The sequence below is a fragment of the Plecotus auritus genome (genome assembly GCF_963455305.1).
Source record: "Plecotus auritus genome assembly, chromosome: 8".
Classification (NCBI taxonomy): Eukaryota; Metazoa; Chordata; class Mammalia; order Chiroptera; family Vespertilionidae; genus Plecotus; species Plecotus auritus.
The window spans coordinates 14154727-14173927 of NC_137782.1; the positions used below are offsets into that span (position 1 = coordinate 14154727).

Below are 19201 nucleotides of genomic sequence, written 5' to 3' on the forward strand. Positions count from 1 at the left end.
GTTTAGGGATGGGAAGCTGCTCAGACCATTTTTTACTTACCTTGCTGGTTTTTGGAAGAGGCACAGAAGATAAGATAAAGAAAGGAAATGAAGAATACATAAATGAATGTATGTTTACATTTATATTCTCAAAGTAGAACCTGTGACACTTGAAAAGGGGCTTTAGAAATCCACTTATGAATATACACTAAAACCTAGAACAAAAGAGTAGAGAATAGTCCAATCTGGGGGTTGGAGCCTTCTTCTGAGACCCCAGCACTCTTACCACATGCCTCATTCTGCTTAAAACTGCTGGTTCATTTTCCACAGGCCTGTCTTGTACGTTCCTGCCTATTCCCTGCATTGCCCTTAGGGGCTTACCCACAGTGGTCCACTATGGAGGGACCCTCAGGAACTTCCTGTGGTTGATTAAATAGCCTTTCCTCTTACTCCAGTCAAACCTGACGTCCAGCCAGGGATCCATCCTTCAGAAATCTGACATCGTGGGATATTAGTAAAAAAGCTTAATCTTCATCCACAATGCTCTTCTAAAAGTTTAGGACAGGATGGGTCTCCAACACCTTACAAATCTATTTTTAATGCTTTTAGCAGAAGACTTGCTGGTTCTTTGAATCAGCGTTGGCTTTATGTTCAGGTGTGATAGATTCTGAACAGTAACCCAGCAAGTCAGACTCAAATCTTGCCCACAATGGACTTCACAGATTCATACAAAAAGGCAAAAGTTGGGTTAGAATTTTCTCAATGATTCTATATCCAGTTGGTGTGAGCAAAGACCCTCCAATGCTCTTAAACTGCTTAGTGATGTGAACCAGATGGAAAAGAAAACAAAAGAATTCACAACTCATGTTAGACTGAATTGAATGTCTTTAATTTCACACAATGAATAACATATGAATAGGATTAACTTTTTTTTTAATAGTTAAGTGCTCTATACTGTGCTAACCTGATCTGGTAGCGAAAAAGACTGAGCTTTCTTTTAGAAAAAATGTTTAAAACCCAACATCTAAGACCATGGAGGAGCATGACAGTAAAGCATGCCAGATGTATCTACGCCTCAAATAACAGCAAGTCCATGTTCATTTTAAATGTACAAAAATGCTTTATGAATAAAAACTGTTACAAAAAGAACATTTCAAACAATGTACAATTTTTCTTGCCTCTATATTCAATAAAATACAAATACATTTTTTGTTCTAAAATATGTTTACATACAATCAAAGTAGAACATGCAAATTACACTTTAAAAAAGGCTTTTAAAAACCACTTATGAATACAAACTAAAAATTAGCCAGCACGACTTGTAAGACAATCTTGTGCCCCATTTTTTCTTTTGAAATATATATATACATATTTAACACATCATGTGCATTTATTATTATTTAAGAAATAGATATTTTTTAAAAAGGAAGAAAAAGAAAGATGCCAACCTAGGTTGGAACTGCCCTTTTGTGTTGACCAGTGGCAGCTTTTTTCAATCCCCCCTCCCCCCATTTAGTGTTTATTATACCTGGGCAAGTGGGCGATAGATTTCCAGGAAGTTTCTTCCTTGGTTGATATGTGCTTCTAAGACTGTTCCCCAAATGATTGAGCCCAACAAGGAAGGCAGACTCATCCGTGGGGCAAACTCTCCAAGAAACAAGAAGCAGGGGGAGCCTTGCATTGTGGAAAGAAACTTTAAAAAACACCACGAAAATGCTACGATATATTACAGTTCGAGTTTCTAGGCACTGTGATGACATTATCTGTAAGCTCTGGCATTTGGACCATTGTGATACTACGGGGTAGTGTTGAGAGTAATGTCTATATTTATCTACTTTTACATAACGAGGACTGAAAATCCTGCAATGTAACACTTAAATGGCTTTTGAGGCATTTCGGCTTCTGCCACCCCCTCTCTCTCCATGCTACAGTTGGCATTTAAAGGCTTTGGAAATATATGTAGACTTTACACAGTTCCCAGGTAAATCTTCCTAGTGGTAGGGAAAAATATTCTCCAAAAGCTCCTTATCTGAATATTGTAAGAGTGGGATTTTCTACTTAAGTCCTAAAACCAAATCTTTTATGATCTGCACATACATCACCTTATACTATAATTGTCACCACTTGCTTATCACGTTTATAGACCCAGCAATGTGTAGAACACAAATCCTGATTGCCATCGAAGATGGCTCCCCACTCCAGACAACAGTCAAGTTAACATGGGAACCCTCTGTCAGCCTTTAGTCACCTACTCTGGCCTGTTAGTGGCTGTTGAGTTCGGGTTCTGCCACGTCACAAACCAGCCCATGACATTCTCTCCTTTCCTTAGATCTGTCTTCTGTGGATTTTAGCCAGAGCCACGCCTTAGAGGAAGTTAAACTTCTGTTCCTTCCATTTGAGATGAGGGGTTGAACACCAAGTGGCTCCCAGTCACCCAGAAAGGTGGATCAGAGACCCATAATTACCTCCGGGGAGCTTTGCTCCCCCCTAATCAGACTCCCTACATTGGAAGTAGGCTTACTCCTCCTGATTGCTGAAGGCAAGTTTTCCAGAAAAGAAAGAACACTAAGTGATTTCTTTATTATGAAATACTTTCTGGAGCTGTTTAGGGAGTCTGGGGCATTCCAAATGACATCTTTGCTACATAAAAATGTGGCCACAGAAGGCAGTGTTGGCTGGCTAGACACAGGCTAGAACCAGGTCAGGAGATCTGGTTCTCCAACCAACCAATAAGAAAATGAATTCAGACTGGGCCAGTGTTGAGCCAGGACAGGAATGGGAGGAAAATGGAAAGGAGGTGGTTAGAACATAAGGAAATGTTGGTACAGATGAGATATGTTAATGGAAAGCAAAGAAAAAAATGTAAGGTGTGACACTGAGGGAGAAATCTGTGTGGTGAAGGGTCAGCTGTGCAGGTGACTGGATCTCAAGTAGGTCTTAGTTTGGATCCTCTGCAGTTTCCTAGTCTATTCTTAGGGCTGTAGAAGTAGAGGATTTGCATTTAACTCACATGAAAACTGAAGAATTGAATTTATGTCTACGTTGCAACTCTGTTGTATTTCTCCTGGAGTACTTTCCATTGGCTTGAAAATTTCAAGCTTATTTAAAATTTCTCACCGACTAGAGGTTAATGCCAATTAAGCTTTGGGTCCTTCTTTAAGCAGCTTAGTGTGTCAGCTCATTCTCTTCTGCAGGAAGGTTTAATCTGCTCCCAGACTTGGTTGGGGGAAACAGTACAACACCCGAAGATGAAGGGCAAAAGAAAGAATGAAGGGAATGATTTTCAAAGTCCAACAGGAGAGAACCCTCTTCGGGCTTAATTGGAATGAAAATGGTTGCTCTTTCCTAGCAATGGCGGGGTGAGTGGGGCTAATTTAAAACTTCCTCTCTGGTGACTTTGGAACCACTCAGACATGGCTTGGGAATGACAAATTGAAAGTGGCTGGTTTGATTTTGCTGCTCAACTTGTGTGAAATGCCAAAGGTCAAGCAGGGTCACAAACTGAGTCTCTATGATACAAGCTTTAAAGTCCGGGAGAATGCATTCCTTTAAACTTACATATTGCTGGGATTAAATGCGACTGACCTACTGGGCAGCAAATGATGGGAAGCCCATGGCAACAGTGCAGAACAGATGGCTCCCTGGGTAATTTCAACCAACTGTTGGTACCATGACAGAGCAGTGATGCTTGTCAGCATATTAACTTGGAATTTTAAAATTCACTCCCGCATATACCCTCTCTTATGTTTCCAACAAAAATCCATCTCTCTCTAAGGAAATAATGTTGTGTTCTGCAATAATAATACAATTTCCAGCCAGTCCTACTTCCTGTAAAGAAGCTGAATGTAGAGGCAAACGAGATATTCTAATTCCCATTAGAAAACTTAATTCTGTCTCTCTTTTTATACTCTACCATGCCAGGTGTTCAATGTCTTGGGGAAGGGAAAGGGAGGAGGAAGGAGGAAATTGAAAATACTCATTTGAACTTTCCACATCCGACTTTTAGAAAACATCTACGGCAATGGGATGACTTCATACTCATTCTGAGTCTCCTTAACATGTTTTACTTGGGCTGTGGAAATGGGTAATAAGAGATGGAATGTCTGTCCACGCTAAACCAATGACTAGAGTACAACTTGGATGAGAAATGTACAGTTGAAATTGACCATTTAAAAGACGATTTGTCACACACAGTTTGCATCCATGCAGACTGATAGATTTATAATTACATTATGTACAAAAATGTTTTAGTTTATTAAGGCAACCACAATTTGGATATTTTGTCCAAGGTGGCTCAATACAATTGGAGTGGTGATACCCTTGGAGCTTTTCCTTTTTTTAGATAAGAACACTTACTCCCATTTGCTTTTAAGAAATAATTATCAAGAGATAATGAACTTCTCCTAGTGTCTTTTTGTTTCCTTTTCCCATGACCTATGATAGTTATTTGTATGAAAAAAAAAATCACATACCAAGGCATTGCTAAACACTTGTCTTTCTGGTGCCTGGGGTTTCAGTTTTTGGTGATTTGTCAGTTATTCCATTTGCTGTGGGGTATTTAAAACCATCTTATTCTGCCTATTCTCTGATGATATGTTTTAAGTATAAAAATAACCTGGTGGATGCCTGGGTCAACAGATCCTCAGGTGCTCTAAATCACGTATTAAAAAGGCTCTAGCAATACAAGGATTGGGATTCAAAGCTGAGTTCCCTGGGACAGCATGCCAAGGTGAACATTACAACACAGCTAAGGTTTACATTATTCAGGTGTGTACCAAAGAAAAGAAGGCAGCAGGTAAGTTAATGAAAAGGCATATGGAAGTACCTAACGGGCAAAGGGAAAGGAGGAACAGATGATGCCAAATATCAGTGTATGTGTGATAGAGAGGCTCACAGAAGAATACGAATGCAAGTCTAAGGTTGCCTATCACTAGAATCCCACCTTCTGATGACATGAGTCCATCTGAGAAACTGTATTGTTAACGGAAAGATTCAGGTCACCTGAAGACCATGTTGGTGCCCAAAGCCTAGCCCAGCTTGAAAAACCCAAAGAAATAAAAAACCAATTAAATGGAAGTGGGTTACAACAAAGCCAGTTGAGACATCTGCAGCTTTTCTGCCCTTGGAATGTTCCCTAATCGAGGGTGTTTCCCTTTCCATTTCCTGGTCAGCAAATGCAGTGGCATCAAGGGCACACCTTGGACATGGGAGGTCTGGTGGCCATGGGCACCACCAGCTCTCTCCTCCTCCGTGGGTCTTCTGCTCACTGGCCTGTCCAGGATCTAGCCATAGCCAAGTGCCACTGGGGTGGGCACTGCTGTAAAGCACAGACAAGCTTCTTTTGAAGGCGTCCCCCCTGCTTTGCTTTCCCAAGAGCTCCTGATGGCTCAACCCCGTCATCTGGCCTGATTCAGCCCGCCCAGCTTCTGGAAAGAAGAGCAAGGGTGTCCCTACAGCGGGGGCCTTCCAAGGCGTCCTTCCCCCAGCCCCAGGTTCAGATGCCCAGCCCCACCCTAGGGAAGGACATCACTCTCACTCCCTCGGGACTTCCTCTGCCTTTTGGCCTTGATCTCCTCTTCCTGGGGAAGGGGCTGCTGCGGGGGCGGCTGCGGGGGCTGAGCTGGAGGCTGCGGTTTGTGTTTCCTCTTCCCACCTCCTCTGGGAGTCTTAGGCAGAGGTGGGGGCGGCGGTGGGGGCGGGGGCGGGGGAGGGAGGGGAGGTGGTGGCGGCGGGGGCAGGGGCGGCGCCTCCCGGGCCATGTGGATGACCGCTTCGATGGTGGCCATGATGGTGTCTTGGCTGGCGGCAGGCTCCAGCACCAGCGGGCTCAGGCTGGGCTTCTGACCCCTTTTGCTGGGCAGGTCGATGCATTTTTCCAACACCGGCATTTGGTCTCTGGAGTCCTCATCAAACTGGGTGGGTTGCTTTCGGGGACGCCCCCTCCTCTTCTTGACGAAGTTGTTGCCTGTCTTTGATTGTCTCTGCAGCCGCTTGGCCTTCAGGATCTTGTTCACGTGGTCCAGGTTCTTCTTGGTGGACAGGATCTTGGTGTAGCTGCACATCTTCCGCACCTCGCACTGGATGGCCTCGATCTCCCGCCTCTTGAATCGTTTCTTCAGGGAGGAGCTGGCTGCAGGAGGGGAGAGAGAAGAAATTGAGCACAGGATGCCAGCTGTCCTAAGCCTCGCCTTTTCAGTGACACCTGGCGTCATATTTGCCTGCGGAGATTGGGGACCGTTAATGCCATGGACATGATTTAGTACCCAATATTTATTCTCCCCTTTTCCTTATTAAAATTAAAGACAATAAAAATAAACATTGATTAAATATCTTACATCTACAAAGCATTTCTATTTCTATTATTTCAATCTTCACAACAATCCACTAAGTAGTCCTGTTCCCATTTTTAAGATTTGGAAACTGAGGCTCATGCCACTAGGGAGATCCACTCAGAAGACTAATGTCAGAATCACAATATGGATTTTCCTATCACAGCTTTTATTATTTATGACCCTTTGACATTTGATCTGATTCAGTTTAGCATTAGGTTATACTTTCTCTTTTTGTAGAAAATGTTGAATGAATAGAATGACAAGCAGCCTTCCCTATCAAGCCATCTTGATAGGTAGGTACTTGAAGGTAGGGATGATTCACATGTACTGTCAACCTCCAAAAAGAGATGTCTTGACCTGAACTGGAATATTTTACTCCTAACCTTCCTCCACTGTCAGAAGGGAGGATTACTTTCTGGGACACTCTATTTAGGATAACACCACCTCTCTAATTCTCTTCCCCTAGCCCCCACCCCACATTTCTGGACTTGTTAGGTTGCCTGAAGATGTCCACTTGACCAGTTCATCCTCTGGGAACCTGAAGGGAAACATCAGCCAGGTGTTTCTGAATCCCTTACATTCCCACCGCTAGGCCATTGTCTGCAAAGAGCTATTTTCACGTCCTGTTGGCCAGATGCTCCTTTAGTTTATGAGCCAAACTTCTGGTCTCAGGAAGTCCTGTTCTGCCGCCACTAAATAGCCTTCAGAACTGCTTCATTTTGAAGTTCAGACACAATAAAGTGCGAATAGCTTCAAGACGCAGCAGATCTTTCCTCTTTTAGGTTGTTCTTTCTCTTGTGTGGTTCACGAGACACATGTGTACATTCATATGCACACACACAGGCACTCACACATAATCTGCTGCCCATCTCCACATCGGCCACTCTCTCTGGCCACTTATAAATTTACAAAGTGTGTCTTCAATTAGTTCCTTACCTCTATAATTTACCCTACATGCTCAACCCCAAAGAAGCCCAGATGTAGAGTAGAAGATGTTGTCCCTACTAAATGTGGCAGGTCTAAAAGAAAATGTTGCATTTTAGCATCACAGTTTGTTGTGTTAGAATAAATATCTTAAGGAAAATGAGGGGAAAAAATGCTTAAAACATGGATACCACTCTTAGTTATTCCTGGGCACTCCCACTTTATTCTTTCCCCTGCTCTACCCCATCCCTCTCTCATGCTGTGCCCAACACAGATTTCCAGGAGGGGTTTCATTTGAAGTTTTTACAACACTGGCTTTGTGGAGTGGGAAGCTCTGAGTTCCACAGGACAGGTCAAAATGGCACTGCTTTAGGCTAAAGGTCATTGCAAAACTTACTGAGCAATGACTAACGATTGAACAATCTTAAATAAAGTAAGTTATAAAGATCAAAATAAAAAAGGCCAGAGTGAGCTTCTGACTACAAAAATAGCATTTTTTTTTTTTTTGTAGTTAGTGTTGTAAAAGGAAAAGGAGACCAACTGTGGGCCAAATACTGGGTGGATGAGATTTCAGTGTCTCTTCCCTCCAAAGCTACCTCATGGGACTTTATTAAGCCTCCAGAGTAGTGTCATCCAATAGAATCTTCTACACTGGTGGAAATGTTCCCTATTTGTGTTGTCTCATAGGGTAGCCACTAGTCACATGTGGCTACTAAACACTGGAAATGTGGTCAGTGTGACAGAGAAACATAATTTTTCATTTAATTTAAATAGCTACCTGTGGCCAGTAACAACCATGTTGGGCAGCTCAGTTCTAGACCTAAGCACTGTGAATCCCAGAGCACACAATGGGATTCATTTAGTAAAACACAGATGGTGGGAATCTCCAGGCAAACAACTTGGTGCCTTCAATAAATAAGATGCAAGGAGAGACAGGTAGGGAAGAGGGTGGAGGTGTAAATTAAGAGACTTAAGAGGTAAAATGATCATATTTGGATGCCAATTAAACAAACTGTCAAAAGAGATCACATTTCATGCATTTGTGGAGATTTGAATACTGTATGGGCATTGCATGGTATTATAGACTTAGTAGAGGCCCGATGCAAGAAATTCGTGCAAGAGTAGGCTTTTCTTCCCCTGCCTTGCTGCACCGGCTTCCCTCTGGCCGCCAGCAGGCACCAGGGACCCTGGCTTCCCTCGCAGCCCCAGCCTCGTTCAGAAGGACGTCAGGTCTAATTAGCATATTATGCTTTTATTATTATAGATTGTTAATTTTCTTAGGTGTCATAATTGCATTGGGATCATGCTCTTTTAAAGTGCATATCTTTAAGAAATACATACTAAAATATTTATAGATGAAATCATATGATATAATCTGGATTGCCTTCAAAATAATGGGGAAGGGAGGAGGTAAGTAGAAGTATTGATGAAACAAGATAAACCACTGTCCCTGTGTGTGACCAGAAACAGAGTGCAGTGTACCAAGAAGGACTTCATGCAGGTGTGGCTGGAAAGCGAGCTGGACTAGGACAGGCCTCTTGGCCTCTCTGGATCTCTTTTTCTTTATCTACTACATTGGATGGTTAGACTACATACTCTCAAGGTTCTCTTCCAGATTTAAAGATTGCTATAATTCTTTCCTATATTCATTATCAATTGCCTTGAGAAATGTGAGGTGGCTTTCTATAACATTTATTTCATCTAATAACTTTGAAATCCTAGTTGGGGTAAGGACTTTGGACTTGGCATGGTTTGATATTCACCAATCTTTCTCCTTATTGCTTATGATTGCACTGTCCCTCTAAATGTTTTCAGATTTTTCTCTCTTCAAATTGTTTCATTATTAGACAGTAATTTCTGGGCTTTTGCAGCAAGATTGATTCCATATTTGCCCTCCATCTTCTAATTGCCCTATATCTTGCCTGTTCTTTGTCAGTTCTAAAAAATAATTACAAGTGGCCAAGGCAAGATGCAAATTCATTTCTTAACTCTGCAATGCAAATCATTCTGGACCTTTCTCTGTATTTAAAATTGCCATACCAATAAGTGGTTGAGGTGGTTTGGGTCTAGACCAGCCTTGGGCAAACTACGGCCCGTGGGCCGGATCCGGCTGTTCTATCTGGTTCTCTTGCTCTCCCCTCCGCTCCTTTACTTTGAATTTATATTAGTTCACACAAACACTCCATCCATGCTTTTGTTCCAGCCCTCCGGTCCAGTTTAAGAACCCATTGTGGCCCTCGAGTCAAAAAGTTTGCCCACCCCTGGTAGACCTAGGTTTTCCTTCTCTTCGTTCCCATTATCAGAGGATTGGCTCATCAGCCTTAATTTATTTTGCCATGTCTTTTATGATAATCAAAGACAACTGAGCACTGTGTGTTGTGCACTGACTACAGATGTAGCACAGGCGCTGTGAACAAGATAAGGGCTCAAAAGGCTTAGTTCTATAGAAGGCTTCTAAGAAATAGGGGCTAATAGTTTGAAGACTGTACCTTTCCAATGTGGAACTTACATCCTAGTTTTACAAGAACTTTATGGGTGGATGGGAGAGGGAGGCAAATTTATCTCTAGATTCATTAGAATTTTTCTTACTGCTTGAATATCCCTAAAGGCAGGTGGGGTTTTATTGGGGATTGTTGAACTGTCTGGAGTTGAGCTGCCTTCCAGGATGACTAGGGCTGGAACACAATCTGCCTCAATCAAGGCCGAGAGGTGAGGTATGAATTGCATTGTATGCTGATCCAGGTTAGAAGGTTCTTAGGTAGCAAAGGCCCGTCTCCCCCTTTCCCCCACCCCCTGCACCCCCCCCCCCCCCCCCCCCCCCCCGCCGCCGCAAAGGTCATTCACCAAGGCTTACATGACCTGGTACGTAGAACATAGTCAACAAATACAAACTCGAGGGGATTCAATTGTTCAATATCCTCCTATGCACGTTGTATATTTTTTGTACTTCGTAATTATATTTAAATCAGTAGTGATCCCGTGTTTTCCTTGCTGCTTTTAATTTTTTAATAGGCTGTATGAAGCAACTTGCCTTGGCATGCAAACGTTCTCCCTTCTTCCTTAGAATTTAAATTAACCTTCTAACATTCCTGGCCTTAAAAGCACTTCTGAAAGAAATGGCAAGCTGCCGCTGCTGGTGAGGTCTCTGCAAGGCAGGGCTGGTCGTCAGCCGAGTACTACAGATCTGCTTTCCAGTTCGGAAGCCATCGTTTAGAATTAGGGTTTGCAGGTGCAGGGGATTTGTCACAATATAAAGGTGCTTCCATTCTGTTCTTAAAGTCATCTTACTACAGGTTGGGGTTTCTCTGAAAATGTGACTAGCTTGTTTGAAGCACAGTAACTGCTTGACTGAAATGACAGATTCCTCTTAGGTTTATTGATGAAGAGCATCTTCTCTCTGATGCAATGGCTTGTAAGACCCTGGTCTTTGTTTTGCTCCCATCTCCCATTTCTTCCTGGGACAAGCGAAGCTAGGAAGTGAGGTGGGCATCCTGGCTGATGGAGAGGTGAAGCAGTGAGGTGTGCCGGTGCACGTGTAGGTGTGCTAATGCTGACATGGCCAAGGCCACCAACAGTAAATGCCCCAGAGTATCTATCTCCCCCAGATCTTCTGGGATAGGGGTTCAGTAACTTGCCCTACACTCTCCTGCCTCTGCGATCTTGTCTACACTGCTCACCTCTTCTCTGCCTCTCCAATCTGGTCCAGTTTTAGTCAGCAGCCTCTCATATGGGGTGCACATACCCCAAGAAAAACATATTAAGGTTTTTTTTATTTTATTCTTTGTATTTTACTTAAAAATATAAGAAGTAAGGCAAATATTCCAATGCTTAATATATAGAGCAGCCATGAGACCCGTATTTGGGCTGCATATCAGATGGTGTCACCTCTCAATGGTGGGCAAGAGGTTCTGGGAAAAGAAGAGGCATGTGCACTGGAGGGGCTGACAGGCAATCCATCAGATGGTTACTTTCAGGGTGTTGTCATGTCCTACACTCTAAATGCTTCAGCAGGTCAGCCTCCATGGTTCATTTTAGAAAATTAAGATCTTTAAGCAGAAAAAAAATTCAAAATATTTTATAATAGGATGAGGGATATCCATGAAATATGTTATATACCACACAGAGTTTTATTGGTTATCTCAGCAAACTGCATAAGAGTTGTCATTTTCAAAGATGAATTTGGCAATTTTCTTGTACAAAAAGACAGGGTTCTGAAAGTTCTCACCTTTTCTGTGCTGTCAAGGGGCTATCAGTAATGTTACCTAGCAGCTGTTAAAAAACAAACAGAAACTTAATGTCCTTTTGGGGTAAAACGGGCAAGAAAGTAATTGCTTTTAGAAAGAAACACACAAGGGAGGTAGCATTTTTGAAATGGATTGAAAACATTTTCATTGTTTGTCAATTTTGCTGCCAAAAATGATATATTATAACCTGTAAAATCCTTTAAATCTGAAAATTAAAAAATCTTGTAAACAGAGTTAACTTCAAAATGATGCGTTTCAGAGATTTGAGCTTACTAAAAAATATGCTTTTGATATGCAAGAGCATTTATTTATTGATAAGGAAGTTGGTTAGCCAAATTTCATCAAAAACCTTTGCTTGATTGAGGGGCAGTATTAAAAATGTAGTATTAAGCAAAATGATGCACTTTCTCCTTTTGTATCTATCTATAACTAAAATGTCTTTTTAACCTACAATGTCTGTATTGAAATAAACTAAATTCAGAATCAGACCTTTAAACTGCTTTATCATGTGTTAAAGAAACAAGTTTTATAAAAGAAGTATTCAAACTAAATCACTTGGCCCTCCCTAAAACATTATTAAAATTAGTATAACATGTGCATGACAGTAAAAATGCTTATTTCATTAATAATAAAAAGTTCCATGAAATTGAAAATTATTTTAAGATATTATTTATTTCAGATTTATCTCAACCTTTTAAAGTTCATATTTTAAAAAAATGAGTGCATATATTCTGAATATGTATTTACATGGGGTAAAGCTTCAAAATTATGTTACAATCAAAATTTTTGACTACTTTACAGTTTTCCTTTCTTTTTCTAACGTCCTGAAGAGTTTATTCACTCAGTATTTATCGCTAGATCTTCTTAGAGACAGTAGTGCTCCTCTTCATTCCCCTAAAACAGAGAACACAGTTCCTTTCTCATAGTAGGTGCTGAATTAATATTTCCTGCTACACTGCTTCAGGTTATAAGCTCCTAAAGACCAAAGCCTGCATATCACTAATCTTTATCTTCCCCAGAGCACCTTTAATTGAATTGCATGCAATTCCAAGGCAGTCAAAGGAGTGTCCTCTCCACCGAGAGCTTCTGGAGTGGGATTTGATGCTGACCTCGCTATTTGGTTAGGTCACCCTGAGGACCTGGTCCTTAGGTTTTTAGAATCCCTGACTTCTCTGACCACAATAATACCAGTCATTTCATGATCTGGGTTTTGTACAAACCACTGGTGGCTTTGGACAGAGGAAGTCAGTGGTAACGTGTCTCTAGAGAGAACCTGAGCTGAGTAAGGACACTATTAGTTTGCTTGAGGAACCCCTAAGGAAGGTAACCTGGACTTTGGCAAACTTGAGAAAGCTGGGTGAAGGGGAGAGCTCTGAGATCTGAGAACTAGCAACAGAGGTGATTACAGATACCTATAAGGCACACTGTACACCTTCATTAATAGGAATTGTGCAGGGTGTGTCCTCAGAAGAGACTTTTAAGTCTGTGAGTTTTCCGGGGAGTGGAGGGATAGGTGGGTGATATTTATTAGGAGCACAGTGTTGTTTTCCTAGGCTTTGGGGGAGGAGTGAGTCCTGAGTGGCAGCACTCATAAATGGAGGAATACTTGGGCCATTTAGCCCTAGTCTGTTTCAGGCAACTTTGACTTCTGTAAGTTGCACGTGGCTCAAGCCCTGCAGACTGACTAGACAATGTGAAAGGCTGGATAGAAATGTAGTTGATGCCAAAAAGTTGAAAGCTCCATCTGTTGAGTCTCACAGCATGCCAGGTGGTCACATGGCGGGAAGGGGGGGTCGCACCCTGTCAATGGACTCTTTGTATTTTTTTCTCTCTCAAATATGGCATAGCTATCTCCTTAACCATAAAAATCATCCCCTATATAATACTCCAAATATTATAGATGCATATTCCTACTTGATTGTGAGAGTATTTTCATTCTCTTTTTTGAATTTTGAAAACAAATAAACAAACACCCCTCCCCACCAGAAAAACAGGGAAGAACAAAGAATAATGTAGCAAACAGGATCTTATAAAATTTTTTCACATTTTAAATATTTAGGCTCAGAAGAAACAAATCCTGTTGACCATCCTAGAACTTAAAGAATTACATCAAATGGTAGCTATCCATGTTTTGTTTTCTTCCTAGTCTTAGTAATTGCACTTGTTTACTTAAAAAGTTAGTCTAGTTGTTTATGATCTGATAGAAAACATATCCACCAAGACATTAGAACAATGTTGTCTTGACTTTTCATTCTTTAGTTCTGTGCCTCCAAACAAATCTCTGAATTTCTTGACAGGGAAATTACCTCTAGATAAATATAATCCTATAAAAATAGTCATACACCTTCAAGTCTTCTCTGTTCTAGGTAAGACATCCTTTACTCCTTCATCTGTGTTTTATGAGATGAATTCTAGACTATATTCCATTTTGATCACCCTTCTCTAGAGGGTGTTTATCTGCCAAATCTCATCCTAAACTTTGGTGCCCAGAATTGAACTGATTTCCCAAGTATGAAGTGATTAGTGCAGAAAAATTGGGTTAATTTCTATGATCAAGGAACTATGCATCTATCAATAAGGGCTATATTAAAAAACAAAACTAAACTAAACTCAGGTGTTTTTTTTTTTTTTTTTTTTTTTTTTTTTTTGTAGCACCAACACACTGCTGGCTAGTATTAAATGGAAGCTAAATTAACCCCCTTAAATGTTTTCATATAAACTGCCACCAATCTGGACATTGCTATGTGAATTGTTTTTTGAGTTTAACTACACACCTTCTTTTTAAATCAGCAAAGTTTAATTTTACTGGTTTCAGTCCAGTGTTCTAGTCTGTTGTGAAAAATTGGAGTCTTAATTTTGCTTATTCAAAGGCTGCCCAGATTTTTAGGGATTTCTATGGGGTTTAATACCCTCCAAGTTAATGACTGTCTCTTTAACTCCTTCTGGGTATGATTCAAGTGTCTCAAATGAATGCCATTGTTTCCCTCTTTATTAAACTTACCAGAGGCCCAGTGTATGAAATTCGTGCACTTGGGGGTGGGGGAGTGTCCCTCAGCCCAGCCTGCAGCCTCCTGCAGTCCAGGAGCCCTTGAGGGGGATGCCCGACTGTCAACTTAGGCCCGCTCCCTAGAGGGAGAGGGCCTAAGCCGTCAGTCAGACATCCTTAGCGCTGCTACGGAGGCTGGAGAGCCTGGCTCAGGGCTTCTGGCTGAGTAGTGCACTTCCTGTGGGAGTGCACTGACCACCAGGGGGCAGCTCCTGCATTGAGCGTCTGCCCCCTAGTGGTCAGTGTGCATCATAGCAATTGGTCATTCCGCTGTTCGATCAATTTGCATGCTAGCCTTTTATTATATAGGATTGAAGAAAATATTTCAATCTATACCACAAAGTATTCCTGCATTCTTCATTAAAACAATAAGCAATTTATACCCATTGCTTTAGACGTTCACCTATTTTTGTGCTATCTAGTTAATAGATGATGGATATACCACAGAAACAATATCTTTGCATAGCCTACAGATGTGTGCCCAACTCTATTATTTCTGTCAAAGAGGATATTGCATCTGATGTTGAACTGGGGAAAATATCTTACATTTATCTTTCATCCAGAGGCAATTCTCCTACTTTAGTGAGAAAGAACAAGACAAAAACAAAATGAAACAAAACAAAACAAAACAAAACTATGTGTGGTTCCAGTGCTTTCCAATTCCCACTGGAATTTAGTTTATGATTCAGATTTAAAGGTTCTCATTGATATTTTCATCTTGATACATTCTACCTATTCTTTAAAACTCCAATTAAGTCATCTTCCTAAAAGCCATCTGAGGACTCTCATTTCAACATTAATCTTTCTGGTCCCTTCTATCTTGCTTGCATCTCTCTTACATCACTTGACAGTCTGTCCTCTATTAAGGAGATGGAATTAATCTACCTTTATCTCTCCACTTAAATTGTGTTTTCTTAAGGGACAAGTACGATGTCTTAACCGTTCTTACTCATCTTGGAACAAATATTGCTTGAGCCCCACTTTGTACCAGGCACTGTTCTGGGCATAGCTGACTTACTTGAAATCAATCTACGTGATGTGACCTAAACTTAGGCTTAACATTTACTTTTGTAAGGTCTGTGTATAAAATATAAAAGGATTCACTGAAGGGAATCCAAGTCACTGTAAATTAAATAAGATCCTCACCCATTTCAGTAGTTCCCTACTTTCCTTGGGGCCCCATTAACTATTTGGAGTATCTAAGCTAGGACCAAAAGCATGGACGTACTGAGAAATAGATTCTGATATTCAAACCACTCCATAGGAGAAGTAGCCTTTCAATGATAAAAACAAGTTTGAAACTTATTGAGTTCCATTAAGCAAACCGGCTTGAGCATTTAAGGCCACAGATTGATTAAAACCATGGGTTCCCTGGAAAATGGAGACAAGTATCTATCTATATATAAAAGCCTAAGTGACCGAATGAGCAGTCGACCAGTTGCTATGATGCACACTGACCACCTGGGGGCAGATTTTCAACGTAGGATCTGCCCCCTGGTTGTCAGTGCACTCCCACAGCGGGAGCACCACTCAGCTGACCAATGTGCGCCAAATGCAGGGCTCACAGCTGGGACTCTCCCGATTAGGACTGACTGGGTGCAAGCCTGCTGCTGTGGATCGGGCCAAAACCAGCAATCCAGCATCCCCTGAAGGGTCCTGGATTGCGAGAGGGTGCAGGCCAGGCCGAGAGACCCCACTGGTGGATGAATCGGTGCACTGGGCCTCTAATCTATATATATAAAGAGCCAGGGTACATAACGTCCAAAATGTCCGAAGGGACGACCAAGTGCCAGGCTGTGGGCACAGCAGGCTCGGGTGGGCGGGGACTGGTGAGTAGGCTGAACTGCTGACCTCTTGGAGAGAAAGAAAGGTGGGCCTTGCCAGCAGCTCAGCCTCTCTCTCTTTCTCTCTGAGAGTTCAGCAGTTCAGCCCACTCACCAGCAGCCTGGGGTGGCTGCTGATCAGCCCTGCCTCTCTGATCAGGCCTGGAGATAGGCCTAGAGACATGACTGGCATAGAAACCAACCAATCAGAACCAAATCTGGGTGAACTGAGAGGAGCCAATGGCTGCCTAGGAGGTGGAGCTTCTGATGCTGACTGGCATAGAAACCAACCAATCAGAACCTAATCTGGGTGAACTGCGAAGGCAGAACCTAAGGTGGGGGCTGAGGAGGGGTTTTAAGGGTAACAGCTGTTTGGTGTAAGGTGTAAGAAAGTGGTTCAATTTTTTAATGAACGGTTTGGCAGTATAGTGCATATGACTGGCTATCAGTCCAGATATAGGGATTATATATTTTTGTCTGCCAAAAGCATCTCCTCCTGCTGAAAAAGTCTCCCTTCCCCCCTCCCCCCCACATTGAAGTAGTCCTATCCTATATAATCTATCTATACTAATAAAAGGATAACATGCTAATTAGACTGGTCGACCAGCCATCTTCCGGACGTCTGACTTCCTTCCGGACAAAGCCATAGTGGTGGGGGCCAAGGCAGAGGCAGTTAGGGGCAATTAGGCTAGCAGGGGAGGGCAGTTGAGGGTGAGATCAGGCTGGCAGGGGAGGGCAGTTAGGGTCGAGATCAGGCTTACAGGGGATGGCAGTTGGGGGCGAGATCAGGTCAGCAGGGGAGGGCCATTGGGGCAAGATTAGGCTGGCAGGGGAGGGCAGTTGGGGCGGTAACAGGCCAGCAGGGGAGTGTCATTGGGAGCAAGATCAGGCTGGCATGGGAGGGCAGTTGGGGACGAGATCAGGCCGGCAGGGGAGGGTCATTTGGGGCAAGATTAGGCTGGCAGGGGAGGGCAGTTGGGGGCGAGATCAGGCCAGCAGGTGAGGGCAGTTAGGGGCAATCAGGCAGGCAGACAGAGGGGTTAGGGCAGGAGTGGGCAAACTTTTTGACTCGAGGGCCACAATGGGTTCTTAAACTGGACCGGAGGGCCGGAAGAAAAGCATGGATGGAGTGTTTGTGTGAACTAATATAAATTCAAAGTAAAGGAGCGGAGGGGAGAGCAAGAGAACCGGATAGAACAGCCGGATCTGGCCCGCGGGCCGTAGTTTGCCCACGGCTGGGTTAGGGGCAATCAGGCAGGCAGGCAGAGGCAGTTAGGGGTGATGAGGCAGGCAGGCAGGTGAACAGTTAGGAGCCAGTGGTCCAGAGGGATTGCGAGAGGGATGTCTGACTGCCAGTTTAGGCCAAGAGGTCCCTGATTGAAGAGGGTGCAGGCTGGGCTGAGGGGACCTCCCCCGCCACCATGCACGAATTTCATGCACTGGGCCACTAGTATATATATAAAAGCCTAAGTGACCGAACGACCAAACGAATGGTCGACTGGTCGCTATGATGTGCACTGACCACCAGGGGGCAGATGCTCAATACAAGATCTGCCCTCTGGTGGTCAGTGTGCTCCCACAGCAGGAGCACTGCTCAGCTGACTGACAGGCACCAGACACAGGGCTCATGACTGGCGAGCACTGCTGTGTTGGCATGAGCCCCTTCTGATCGGGACTGACTGGGTGTGGGCCCACGGCAGGCGCAGTAGGCCCAGGATAAGTGGGAGTGGCAGGCAGCATTAGACTGCTAGTTTCAGCCTGATCCCCACAGGCCATGCCGAGGGACCCCACTGGTACACAAACCCATGCATCAGGTCTCCAGTATATTATATATTAATTAGTGACCCATCGTGTGAAATCACGTGAGACCTGAGACCCCTTTCCCTCCACCCCTCCCCGTGCCATGGCACCACCCCGAGTCCTAGAGTCCCACCCCACATGGCTGGCACACCGCGGTATGGCCTCAAGTCCTGGAGTACCGTCCACCTGCGGCATGCATGCGGGGCCGCAGAAACCCCGGCAGAAGTCATATGAAGGGGACGGTGGGACCCCCGAGGTGTGCACGTGGGGGGCTGCGGAAATCCCGGCAGAAGCCATGGGAAGCGGCTGCTGGGAACCCCGTCCCCCCGCGGGGCTGTAGGAACCCCGGTGGAAGCCGCATGGAGTGGCCGCTGGCCCTGTGCCTGCTGCCCCGCCCCCACTGTGTGCGCCGCCATCTTGTGACGGCGTTACAACATGAGGGTCATTTTGCATATTACCTCTTTATTATATAGGATTATCTAACACCAAAATGAGAGAGAGTGAGTGAGTGAGAGAAAGAGGAGCAGGGTAGAAAATATGAATGGTTTTTTCATTGCTGAACATTTGGATCAGAATTATAATGATTTATTGTGGGGGAGTGTCCACATGCTCTCTTGGCAAATACCTATACATTCAAGTTCTGAGCAATATACCAGTACTTTTTTTGTGTTGTTTTTTTTTTTTTTGTTACTGCTTTTCTTTCCTTTTCTTTTTTTTTTTCTTCCTAATATAAGCTTGGACAGACTCAAGGCAGCAAATACTCCTTCCTCAATTTAAGTTTTGACAACTTAAGAGGAAAAAGCTCATTCATCATATTTCCCTTTTAGAGACCATAAATTATTGGCTCATATACCATGTGGCTTGGATTCTAGGAAAAGTTAGCATAAACAAACCCAAGTTACAATTCGTGGAGAAGAGAGTGAGTCATAAACAAAACACAGACATATGCTCTCATATAAATAAGGGCCTGGATCATCAGCTTCCCAAAGTCTGCTTCCCATTAATTACACAACAGAATGAACTTTCCATATGTAAGCCCAAATCACTTAACTC

The 19201-nt window shown here is 43.1% G+C and overlaps 1 protein-coding gene across 2 annotated transcripts in view; it reads right to left on the bottom strand.

Moving 5' to 3' along the window:
* Window positions 1-849: 849 nt before the first annotated feature.
* The window catches only part of SETBP1 (SET binding protein 1), a 355347-nt gene continuing 336995 nt past the window's right edge, over window positions 850-19201 (bottom strand). Inside the window, exon 6 of one of the 2 annotated variants that reach the window (XM_080684674.1) lies at window positions 850-6109. In XM_080684674.1, coding sequence (XP_080540800.1) covers window positions 5493-6109 — 617 coding nt within the window. In that variant the 3' untranslated portion in view covers window positions 850-5492. The remainder of the gene's footprint in view (window positions 6110-19201) is intronic. The other variant, XM_080684675.1, reaches the window with a different exon arrangement.